The 12,814-nt window shown below is 41.5% G+C and overlaps 2 protein-coding genes across 6 annotated transcripts in view; one reads left to right on the top strand and one right to left on the bottom strand.

Moving 5' to 3' along the window:
• LOC100439898 (magnesium transporter protein 1-like) overlaps window positions 1-12,814 on the bottom strand; it is a 111,958-nt gene that overhangs the window by 38,035 nt on the left and 61,109 nt on the right. Inside the window, exons 6-7 of the transcript XR_008525147.1 lie at window positions 10,890-11,126; window positions 5,379-5,488 (exon numbers count right to left, since the gene is read on the bottom strand). The gene's annotated coding sequence lies outside the window, so the exon portion shown is untranslated. The remainder of the gene's footprint in view (window positions 1-5,378; window positions 5,489-10,889; window positions 11,127-12,814) is intronic.
• AGO3 (argonaute RISC catalytic component 3) overlaps window positions 1-12,814 on the top strand; it is a 138,596-nt gene that overhangs the window by 77,013 nt on the left and 48,769 nt on the right. For all 5 annotated transcript variants that reach the window (XM_054555322.2, XM_054555331.2, XM_002811057.5 and 2 more), the window contains 5 exons: window positions 685-772; window positions 892-1,039; window positions 1,470-1,589; window positions 5,602-5,724; window positions 5,887-6,020. In XM_054555322.2, the coding sequence (XP_054411297.1) occupies window positions 685-772; window positions 892-1,039; window positions 1,470-1,589; window positions 5,602-5,724; window positions 5,887-6,020 (613 nt within the window). The remainder of the gene's footprint in view (window positions 1-684; window positions 773-891; window positions 1,040-1,469; window positions 1,590-5,601; window positions 5,725-5,886; window positions 6,021-12,814) is intronic.

Raw genomic sequence — 12,814 nt, 5'->3', positions numbered from 1 at the left:
GCATTTTGCTGAGAGTTTATTGCTTACATCAGATTCTCAAAGGGATCTTGACTCCATAAGAGGGTAGGGATTGCCTACTTTAGGAATTATTTTGGTTGCATTTGATTTTTAATAGTATTGGAAAAGAGCTGTGTCACTATATTATACTTCTATAAAATTGTCACTTCTGTTAAAAATGCCTGGAATTTTTTTCTCCTGCTTTATAAATCTTTAAAGGGCTCTTTCTTGAGCTTTACGAAATTCTGATCTTCAATCAGTATGTGATGACTGGGCTAGGTAAATATCACATAATTTGAAATTATGGAATACCTTGAGAATTATTGGATCTCCTCTTTCATTCCTCCTTCCCTCTCCCAGCATAAATACCTGAATTTATTATAAACAGGATTTTTTATTAATGGAAGATTTTGGCCCTTGATCTATGGGCTTTGCAAATTTTATGATTTTATTTTTTAATGTGTAGAGCTTGATGGGGTAAGAAAAAATTTTGCCATTAGGTCTGTCATGACTGTGACCGTTATTAGCAATGTTATATGTAAAATCTGGTGTTTGTATCATCTTGCCTGTATCACAGAATTTTTTGTCTGTTCAGAATTGAGTTTTTATGGTAATGAACAGGCTTTATAAGTATAAATATTTTACATGTGACAGTTCTGTAACCTCCATTTTTCTTGTTGGGAACAGGTTTGAAGGTTGAAGTGACTCATTGTGGAACAATGAGACGGAAATACCGTGTTTGTAATGTAACAAGGAGGCCTGCCAGTCATCAAACGTAAGAAAAGTTTGTCAGAGCAGCGATGGTGTGAGGCAGCTTGCTCTAGTTAGTGGGGTTGGGAGTTTTTCTGGCTCATAATGGGAAAGAATTGTTCATGTGTACTTTTTTTTCCTCAGCTTTCCTTTACAGTTAGAAAACGGCCAAACTGTGGAGAGAACAGTAGCGCAGTATTTCAGAGAAAAGTATACTCTTCAGCTGAAGTACCCGCACCTTCCCTGTCTGCAAGTCGGGCAAGAGCAGAAACACACCTACCTGCCTCTAGAAGTAATGCCTTCACACTGCTAATTAATACCCTGTTGTTCAGGATTCTTTTGGGGTCTTTTATGGCCAATGACTTACCTCATACAGAACATTTATTTTGGATTATGAACTGTTTTTAAGTTTTAATTTATTCTAAATTTTCTGTAATGAAATAACACGAAACAAGTTCATCCATAATCCTGCCACTCTAGTGTAACCACTGTTAACATTTTGGTATACTATACTTCTTTCAGTCTTTATCTGGTGTACATTTTACTTAATTATACTTAATTACTGTAGAGCTGTCTTGTTTACTACTTTTTTACTTAACATATTGAAAATAAGTGGTTTAATGAAGTTGATTTTAAATTTTTATTTTACATGTAATTGGCACTAAGTAAGAGCTAAAAAAAAAGATATACGCATCTAGTACAAAACTTTTTTCCATTTCTAGGTCTGTAATATTGTGGCAGGGCAACGATGTATCAAGAAGCTAACAGACAATCAGACTTCCACTATGATCAAGGCGACAGCAAGATCTGCACCAGATAGACAAGAGGAAATTAGCAGATTGGTTAGTACTTAACCTTAGAAATGAGAATTTAAAACATATTAGGGTGAACCATGTCCTTATCAACCCATACCTTATGACCATTTCATGGACTGTCAGAATTAAAAGCGATCATGGAAGTAATCTAATGTTCTTGATACAAGCGTTGGTGGTCTATATGAGAAGGGTTAGGTCCTTCTCATTTAACCCTGAGCTTTTTAAGTAGATCCAGGGAACAGATCCTCTCAGAAGAAATGTTTCAATTTAGTAAACTGGAACCTCCACATAAAAGAGGTGGGAAATAGGAGGAAAAGTCAAAGAATTATGACTAGCAATACTAAAAGTTTTTTTTTTTTTTTTGAGACGGAGTCTTGCTCTGTCACCCAGGCTGGAGTGCAGTGGCACGATCTCGGCTCACTGCAAGCTCTGCCTCCCAGGTTCACACCATTCTCCTGCTTCAGCCTTCCCAGCAGCTGGGACTACAGGCGCACACCACCACGCCTGGCTAATTTTTTTGTATTTTTAGTAGAGACAGGATTTTACCATGTTAGCCAGGATGGTCTCCATCTCCTGACCTCGTGATCCGCCTGCCTTGGCCTCCCAAAGTGCTAGGATTACAGGCATGAGCCGCCGCGCCCGGCCTATACTAAAATTCTTAACACTCAGTCTAAGATTGCTTAGTCCCCAGTATCAGAGTGGCAGCTGTACAGTCTGAATAAAGAAATGGCTGGGCTCAGTGGCTCACATCTGTAATCCCAGCAGTTTAGGAGGCCAAAGTGGGTGGATCACTTGAGGCCAGGAATTTGAGACCAGCCTGGGAAACATGGCAAAATGCCATCTCTACTAAAAACACAAAATTCAGTGGGGCATGGTGGCATGCGTCTGTAATCCCAGCTAGTCAGGTGGCTGAGGCATGAGAATCACTTGAACCTGGGAGGCAGAGGCTGCGGTGAGCCGATCACACCACTGCACTCCAGCCTGGACAACAGAGTGAGACTCTGTCTCAATAAAAAAAAGAAAGAAAAAGAAGGTCAGGTGCGGTGGCTCACGCCTGTAATCCCAACACTTCGGGAGGCCGAGGGGGGTGGATCACCTGAGGTTGGGAGTTCAAGACCCAACATAGAGAAACCTCGTGTCTACTAAAAATACAAAATTAGCCAGGCGTGGTGGCGCATGCCTATAATCCCAGCTACTCAGGAGGCTGAGGCAGGAGAATTGCTTGAACCCGGGAGGCGGAGGTTGCGGTGAGTCGGGATTGTGCCATTGCACTCCAGCCTGGGCAACAAGAGCGAAACTCTGTCTAAAAAAAAGAGAGAGGGAGGGAGGGAGGGAGAGAAAGAAAGAGAAAAAGAAAGAGAGAAAGAAAAGAAAAGAAAGAAAGGAAATAGAAGATAGCTTTAACCATGTAAGGTCTCTGTGCTGTCTCATTGTTCTAAATGAGGGGAAGGAAGGCGTTACCAATACCGCTTTATAAAACTCATAGAATAAGGCAAAACTCAAGATTAAAGGGCATTTGAATCTTATCTGGCTTTGTTCTCGAATACCATTTTAACTGCCCAAGCAAAGAGAAAAAAATCTGGAAATATGAATATTTCCCAAAACAACTTAATAATACTTCCGAAAGCAATTTTAAAGATTATTGAAAATAGGGATGCAAAACTGGCTCTTTTAATTTATTTTTTAACCTTAGTAATTTCACCTTTGGCAAAAACTGGCTCTTTTATTTGGTAAGCCAACTGCAGAAAAAATACCTTTTTTTTTCTTATTGACTCTTCTGTAAAGAGTCAAAGAAAGTTATTACATGATATTTAATTAGGAAAATATATGCTGGTTTTCATCCTGGGTTTTTCTCTAATTCTACTGTAAGATTCTAAAAGCTTTCTCAAAATCTTTCAGAGACTAAGACCTCTTACTTTGTCTATAAAAGTCTCAATAACTCACTGTTCTAACTCATTTATTACAGTTTAACTGTTCAGAAAGTATCATATGGTAGTTTAAAAAAAATAAAACGGACTTTGGAGTCTAACAACCCTGGGTTGGAAGTCTGGCTTCTCCACTTACTTACTGTTACTGTTATGATATTATTATTATTAAATTTATAGTATCTGGAAAGATAATGCAGTGATTAAGAGTAGACACTCTAGAATCAGAATATACATGGTTTCAGATTCTGTCTACATCACTTACTTAGCTGTGTGGTTTTTGGCAATCATTTTACTTTACTGAGCTTTAGTTGTATCCTCTGTAAAATACAGATTATAAAAGAACTGTTTTTGTAGCTATAAAATACTTGTGAAAATGTATCATTAAGCACTTAGCACCAAGTACATCATGCAGCAAGTCATAGTATATTAGTTGTTATAGTATAGTCGTCGTTATTCGCTGTAACCTTATTACAGGATACACTGAAGTACAGAAATGAATGGCAAATAAGATTGAAAGAGATGCCCCATTGGTGCCTAATTTAGAAAATAGGGCTTACACCTGTAACCCCATCACTTTGGGAGGCCGAGGCAGGACTATCAGTTGAGCCCAGGAGTTCAAGACCAGCCTAGGCAACATAGTGAGACCCCATCTCTACAAAAAAAATGTTAGTTAGCCAGGTATGTGGCATGCACCTATAGTCCCAGCTACTCAGGAGGCTGAGGTGGGAGGATCGCTTGGGCCCCAGGAGGTTGAAGTTGCAGTGAGCTGTGATTGCACCAGTGGATGACAGAGCGAGACCCTGTCTCAAAAAAAAAAAAGAAAAAAAGAAAAGAAAATGACTTTTCCTGCTTATTGTAGAGAGAGTCTATATAGCAGCATGCTTTAAGCATGAATTTCAGTGAGATTCAACACTGAATTACATGAAGTTCTTTGATTATATGTATGGGAATATATAAAAATTATAACCTGTGACTCATACTGGCTTTCTTATCTGTCTTTAAGTGTATTCCATTAAATAAATTTTATAATGTAGCACTGAAAATAGTCAAGTAAATTTTATATAAATTATAAATCAAATAATTTTTAGAAGTCTTAAGATTATTAATATTTCCTATCAAACTCTACACAAAATAAATTTTAATAGAATGTATCCAGATCTCCTATAGTCAGAGGTTCTTAACCTCTTTTTAGGTGAGATATTTCTTTCTCCATCCAAAAGCATATTAGTTTCAGTCATACAAAATTACCATTTTCAGCTGGGTGTACATAGTGGTGCATGCCTATGTTCCCAGCTATCTAGGAGGCTGAGAGAGGAAGATGGCTTGAGCCCAGGAGTTCAAGGCCAGCCTGAATAACATAGCAAGACTCCATCTCTTTAAAAAAAAAAAAAAAAAAAAAGTTTTATTATCATTTTCATGGATTTTTTTTTTCTTTTGAGACAGGGTCTTGCTCTGACCCCCAGGCTGGAGTACAGTGGTGCAATCACAGCCCACTGCAGCCTTGAGCTCCCAGGCTCAAGCGATTCTCTCACCTCAGCCTCCCAAATAGCTGGGACCACAGGCACACAGCACCACACCTGGCTAATTCTTCTTAATTTTTTGTAGAGATGACGTCTTGCTTTGTTGCTCAGGTTGGTCTTGAGCTCCTGAGCTCAAGCAGTTCTCCCACCTCAGCCTCCCAAAGTGCTGGGATTACAGATGTGAGCCACCACGCCCAGCCTAATTTTTAAATTTTTTTGTAGAGACAGGGTCTCACTATGTTTCCCAGGCTAGTTTCAAGCTCCTGGGCTTGAGCAATCCTCCAACTTGGCCTCCCAAAATGCTGAGATCACAGGCATGAACTACCATGCCAGGCCAAAATGTATTATTCAACCTAATGCATACTTACAAATTTTGTATAAATTACCAGGAGGCCACAGAATTTCTACAGTCCATTCATGACCCGTGGTCCCCAGGTTCAGATTCGCTGTTCTGTAGTTAGAGCACCATTGATTAGACCTGTTGGAAAATATATTATTGACACAGTGAAGAAAAAAAAGAGGGTTCTAATGCATTAAAGTAGGGGATTTGGGGGAATTTTGAGAGTAACTGCGAACTTTTTCTATTTTTAGGTAAGAAGTGCAAATTATGAAACAGATCCATTTGTTCAGGAGTTTCAATTTAAAGTTCGGGATGAAATGGCTCATGTAACTGGACGCGTACTTCCAGCACCTATGCTCCAGTATGGAGGACGGGTAAAGTCTCTTGTTAATGTTTTAATCATACACATGTTGTCTGTAAGTATGGAGAGAAAGACATATCAGAAATATTTCAATTCAACGATTCGAAATGTTTACTTTCTGTTTATTGAAAATTTTTGTTCTTTTTCACCATATTATTTTTTTCTCCTCGTATAGAATCGGACAGTAGCAACACCGAGCCACGGAGTATGGGACATGCGAGGGAAACAATTCCACACAGGAGTTGAAATCAAAATGTGGGCTATCGCTTGTTTTGCCACACAGAGGCAGTGCAGAGAAGAAATATTGAAGTAAGGCATGTCTTTACCTTGGCTTTGGGACTTTTTTGTGTTTAGACTTTAAATTACTCATCTAATGTTCTAACAGATGTTGCCTTAATATGAAGTATATGTAATCACTGAACCATTTTTTTTTTTTTTTTTGAGACAGAGTCTCACTCTGTCACCCAGGCTGAATTGTAGTGGCATGATCCCAGCTCACTGCAACCTCCACCTCCCAGGCTCAAGCAATTCTCCTGCCTCAGCTTCCCGAGTAGCTGGGATTACAGGTGTGTGCCACCACGCCCAGCTAATTTTGTATTTTTAGTAGAGATGGGGTTTCACCATGTTGGCCAGGCTGGTCTCAAACTCCTGACCTCAGGTGATCTGCCCGCCTTGGCCCCCCAAGGTGCTGGGATTATAGGCATGAGCCACCGCGCCCGGCCTAGTCACTGAACCTTTAAAAACATTTCTTCTTGACCAGGCACAGTGGCTCACGCCTGTAATCCCAGCACTTTGGGAGGCCAAGGCGGGTGGATCACAAGGTCAGGAGATCGAGACCATCCTGGCTAACATGGTGTCTATACTAAAAATACAAAAAATTAGCCAGGCTTGGTGGTGGGCGCCTGTAGTCTCAGCTACTCAGGAGGCTGAGGCAGGAGAATGGCGTGAACCCAGGAGGCAGAGCTTGCAGTGAGCTGAGATTGTGCCGCTGCACTCCAGCCTGGGCAACAGAGTGAGACTCTGTCTCAAAAAAAAACTTCTCAATAGTTCGGTGAAAAAATTTGTTAGTCATAGTAAATTCCTTGATTCATTCTACTAGACATCCTTATGGACTACTGTGAATGGAAAAAACACAAGCTCAAACCATATTTTTTCTCTGCTCTCACACCACAGTAATCAACACAGAACACTCTTGTGACTAAATGTGGGGAGGGTTTCCCCACACACCAAGCAAACAATCAATTCTGCAGTGGACACCAGCTGGGTGTCCTCCAATTCAGTTATTACGCTATCTTCCTGGAGATAGCATCAGATTCCACAGATTCAGGGTTCAGTCCCACAAGGCTGCACTCTGCTTCAGATGCCAGTAGCAAGTCCAGGCCTCTGGTCATGGGTTCCCATGACCCCCTCTTCAAGATAGATTCATCTGATAGAGCAGCTTACAGAACTAGGGAAACACTTGCTATGTTTACTGTTTTATTATAAAAGATATTACGAAGGATGCAGTAAAGATATGCGTAGGGCGAGGTATGGGGAGGGAGTGTGGAGTTTCCATGCCATCCCTGGGTACACCACCCTCCAGGAACCTTTGTGTGTTCAGCTGGCCAGAAGCTCTCCAAACCCCGTCCTTTTGGGTTTTTATGGATGCTTCATTACATAGGCCTCATTGATTAAACTGTTAGCCATTAGTTATCAACAACCTTTGGCCCCTTTCACCTCCTTGGAGGTTGGGGATGTGGGGCTGAAAGTCCCAACCCTCTAATCCTGCCTTGCCTTTCCGGTGACCAGACCCCATCCTGAAGCTACCTGTAGGCCACCAGCCGTTAGGCAATCAGTATCATATAAAAAAGATAACACTTAGGAGTTTCTAAGGATTTTAGGAGTTGTCTGCTAGGAAATGGGAATGGCCAGCAAATGCATATTTCACAATATCACAACTACTTGTTGTGGGATAGTAGCAGCATCATTGTCTTTCGATGACAGTTTAGGTATAATTCCCAGATTTGCCACTACCTGGATTTATTACCGTGGATAATTTATTTAATCTCATTATTCTTCAATGTTCACCTTTGTAAAATAGAGCTAATCATATCTTCTGTTTAAAACTTCAGACAAATTAACAGAGTTTATAATTGAGCAAAGAATGATTTGCAAATCAGGCAGCTCCTGGAACAAGAACAGGTTCAGAGAGACTTCCAGCAGCCGCATGGCTGAAGAAGATTTATGGACAGAAAAAGGAAAGTGGCATACAGAATATGGAAATGAAGTACAGAAACAGATGGATTGGTTACAGCTTGGCATTTGCCTTATTTGAAGATGGTTTGAACAGTTAGCTGTAATTGATTGGCTGAAACTCAGTGTTTGGTACACAAGTAGCTTATCCACTATTTACCCATCCAGTTAGGTTACAGTTTTTTGTTTTTGTTTTGAGACAGAGTCTTGCTCTGTCACCCAGGCTGGAGTGCAATGGCGTGATCTTGGCTCACTGCAACCCCCGCCTCTCAGGTTCAAGCGGTTCTCCTGCCTCAGCCTCTAGAGTAGCTGGGACTACAGGCCCGCACTACTACGCCCGGCTAATTTTTGCATTTTTAGTAGAGATGGGGTTTCACTGTGTTGGCCAGGCTGGTCTCAAACTCCTGACCTGAGGTGATCTGCCTGCCTCAGCTTCCCAAAGTGCTGGGATTACAGGCGTGAGCCACTGCGCCTGGCCTAGGTTACAGTTTACAATGTTCAGAGAAATCTCTAGGCTGAACTTAAAAGATGTAAGGAGGTAGCTTTAAGCAAAACTTAATTTAACAGTCGTCCCCTTTGATCTATCCCCCCAATTTTTTTTTTTTAATGGATTGGCATTGATGTGACTGTCACCATCATAAACTTAGTTATTTGGTCTCAAATCCCACTGGGAAATAGCAGAACAATGGGTTTTGTAAAATGGGAACAAGGACTTCGGGTTACTTTTTCCTAAGGGTAAGAGTAGAGGGGACCTCCTTGTGCTGAAATTTCCTGTTTTCAGAAGAAAAACAAAACCTGATCTGTTTTAGGATCTATCTTTCTTTAATGTTTCAGTGTAATTGTCTCACACTTAGCATGTGTGACTCCATTTTGGTTTGGTGTGGTCTGTTGGGGCCTCGTGCATGAGCTTAGTCCAAAACAATGGCCTCCCATAATTTTGTTTAAAAATTCCTCCCTTTTGTTTAGGTCCTCACTTAGGTAAGAGTGTGACCAAAACTTAAGACCTTAGCACCACCCTTACCAAGATTTTGGGTTTCTGGTCTCAGTACGTCATTCATAAGTATGGCGTTCCTCATGCTCACGCATTTCTTTGAGTTTTTGTTCCAATTCAAGAGAGACCATTTGACATTCTACAGATGGCCATATGCAAACACTTAAAACTTTTGAGAGAATATAGTATCCCAGGGAGACTACTATTATGACTATCAGGAGAATAACCCCAAGAGTTTGGAGTATGCTCCTTAGCCAAGGTCCCCATGAACCAAGCCACCTAAAATCAAATAGATCGAAGAATAAGCTAGAATAAGAGTCTACTTGTTTCCACCAAGCAGCCTGTTTGTTAATCCCCTACAACTGAATTTGTGTAATATCCAATGTATTCCTCCATGTTCAATAAGAAATAGCAGCAGCTGCACAGATACTTCTGTTTAGCCGGTAAGTAATCTAGAGCAATTCTATTATCTAGCACAACTTTGGCAAGATAATTTAAAGTCTCTTGTATAACCATAGTCTTTGCAGTAGAATCTGCTAAAGAGCCTATAAATTTCTAATAGGCTAGAAAATTTAGAGGGATAAATTTCTAATCATTGCCTCATTAACTCCAAACCATAGGCCAGACGCAGCGGCTCACACCTGTAATCTGCAATCACTTTGGGAGGCTGAGGTGGGCAGATTGCTTGAGCTCAGGAGTTCAAGACCAGCCTAGGCAACATGGTAAAACCCTGTCTCTACTGAAAATTCAAAAGTAATCCGAGCACAGTGGTGCATGCCTGTGGTCCCAGCTACTCAAGAGGCTGAAGTGGGAGGATTGCTTGAGCCCAGGAGGCAGAGGTTGCAGTGAACCGAGATCACGCCACTGCATCCCAGCCTGGGCAGCAGAGCCAGACCCTGTCTCCAAAAAGAAAAAAACACACCATAGAAAAATAAACTAACAAATAATGCCCATCCAGAAGAGTGAAGGCCTCCTGGCACTATTCTCTTTAACCTGTATTGACAATGTTGTCTTTTTTTTTTGAGATGGAGTCTCACTCTGTCACCCAGGCTGGAGTGCAGTGGCATGATCTCAGCTCACTGCAACCTCTGCCTCCCGGGATCAAACGATTCTCCTGCCTCAGCCTCCCAAGTAGTACAGGCGTGTACCACCACGCCCAGCTAATTTTTTGTATTTTTAGTAGAGCGGGGTTTCACCACGTTAGCCAGGATGGTCTCCATCTCCTGACCTCGTGATCTGCCCGCCTCGGCCTCCCAAACTGCTGAGATTACAGGCGTGAGCCACCACACCTGGCCGACAATTTTCTCTTTAAATTATGATGTAGGTTAAGAGGAGTTGACCAGTGCTCTGTTTCTGACTGATTATGAAGCAACAAAGGTACCATTAAAATTTCTCACCCACATTGGCCCTTCATCTTCCCTCTATCAAGGCATAAACTTCTCTTGTGTGTGAGGGTTTTTGTTTTTTTTGTTTTGTTTTGAGACGGAGTCTTGCTCTGTCGCCAGGCTGTGATCTGGGCTTACTGCAACCTCCATCTCCTGGGTTCAGGCTATTCCCCTGCCTCAGCCTCTGGAGTAGCTGGGACTACAGGCATGCACCACCATGCCTGGCTAATTTTTTGTATTTTAGTAGAGATGAGGTTTCACCACGTTGGCCAGGATGGTCTCGATCTCCTGACCTCGTGATTCACCCGCCTTGGCCTCCCAAAGTGCTGGGATTACAGGCATGAGCCACTGCACCTGGCCAATATGAGGTTTTTTTTATCCTTCACAAATAAAAGTATACCCTATGAGTGTACACAAGAGACCCCTTTTTCAGTTTAGTTGTTCATAACAGGCATGAACTTGGAAAAAATTGAGAGCCAAAAGCCTCATGATAGCAGAGAAGTCTTGATCCACAATCTTGGGAAATCTGTCCACATCTAAGAGGCCATCTGCTTCTCGGGAGAAACTTACCTCGTTAGCTTTACCTTAAGTTCTCCCTCTGATGGGTGTGTGGTTCCAAGAGTCTGGGTGAGCCTTTCTAAGTTGTGAGATTACAAACCCAAGCTTCAGGGTCCTGAAGTTTCGCTGCAGTGTGGGTGACAAGGGGAGTCTTTCTCTGATGTGTTTCCAAAAGATCCAGCCTCTGAATTCTATATCATGAAGGGTTTGCTTGTCCTGAGTCAGTGGTCCATGAAAAGCTTTCTTTACCTGGTGAAAATTACACTTTGGCATAATACATTAAAGCCTTGCAGCATTTAGTCATGTTAAAGTTTAGGAGCAGAAGATACAGGAGGTTCTATTAGGAGCATAAGCCTTCCAGTGACTATTTCATCAGGGGTCAACTTTTGTTTTCCACTGGAAGTGGATCTATTTGTCATCAATCTGAAACATCTTTGACCAAGGCAATCCAGATTATTCAGTTAGTTTTGCCTAATGCTCTTATATCTGTAATAGCTTATTTAACTGTTTTACAGCTAGTCCAGTGAGGCAAGTATCTCTATCACTGGAGATTTCTTCAGCGATGTTCTATGAGAGAAACACATTTCCTAATAACCTTTTAGCTACTGTTATAGCATCAGCCCACTTGTATGAGAAAGCTTCTGTACAACCAGAAAGTATGCACTGAAAATCACAATTGAATGAAATCCCTCCATAAAATGTTCAGATGTGGCAGAAAGGTACCTGAAGTTTTGGTTGTCTTCTCAAGATTATGGGTTTGACAAACTATACATTGGTCATAAACTATTTTAGCAATTTAGAACAGTCACAACACCAATATATATATAAGGTGTTTGTTTGTTTGTTTGTTTGTTTTGAGACATAGTCTCACTCTGTCACGCAGGCTAGAGTGCAGTGGTGTGATCTCGGCTCACTGCAACCTCTACCTCCTGGGTTCAAGCAATTCTTGTGCCTCAGCCTCCCAAGTAGCTGGGATTGCAGGTACCCACCACCATACCCGGTTAATTTTTTGTATTTTTTAAGTAGAGACAGGCTTTCACCGTGTTGGCCCAGATGGTCTAAAACTCCTGACCTAAGGTGATCAGCCCACCTTGGCCTCCCAAAGTGCTGGGATTACAGGTGTGAGCCACCGTGCCCGGCCAGTATATACATTTTATCTCTTCCTTGATGAATCATGGAATACAGCTTCTAGTAATGGAAGTTTTAAGGACTCAGGAAGGAGCAGGCAGCCGGCTGTCCAGTCTCTCCATGAGTCCATGCTTAACACTGGAATTGTATCCTCTTACATAGCAATTTTCTTTCTCCAATGGAGGTGCACAGCACTGTTTATTAGATGGGTTATCATAGGCAATTTGACCTGGACCATGGAGTTCATTCAAATTATGTGTCTTAATAGTTTCAGTACTGACTGAGTTAGCATGAAAATCTGGCCAAGTATTTTCTTGGTATTCATTTAATTCTTGTGCTGCTTGAGTTAGCAGTTTTATATATCACTCTGTCTCTTCAATATGGTTCTGGTAATTCTTACTCAGTCCAAATGATATAATCCTAAAGTTACCAGAAACCTATCTTCAGGGGTGCTTACCAAAGTCCATTTCATCTTTTCCATGAACCTCCTTGAAGACAAAATCAGATTTTATTTGCTTGTGAAGTTGTTTTTAATAACTGCCATACATTTATTTATTTATACCCAGGCTGGAGTGCAGTGGCGCTATCTCGGCTCACTGCAACCGCCTCCTTCCTGGTTCAAACGATTCTCCTGCCTCAGACTCCCGAGTAGCTGGGACTACAGGCGTATACCACCCTGCCTGGCTAATTTTTTTGTATTTTTAGTAGAGATGGGTTTCATCTTGTTGGCCAGGCTAGTCTCGAACTCCTGACCTCAAGTGATCCACCAACCTTGGCCTCCCAAAGTGCTGGGATTACAGGGTGAGCCA

The sequence above is a fragment of the Pongo abelii genome, chromosome 1, assembly GCF_028885655.2.
Source record: "Pongo abelii isolate AG06213 chromosome 1, NHGRI_mPonAbe1-v2.0_pri, whole genome shotgun sequence".
Classification (NCBI taxonomy): domain Eukaryota; kingdom Metazoa; phylum Chordata; class Mammalia; order Primates; family Hominidae; genus Pongo; species Pongo abelii.
Note: the sequence above shows the minus strand (reverse complement) of the source record. Positions and strands in the feature narration are given on the sequence as shown.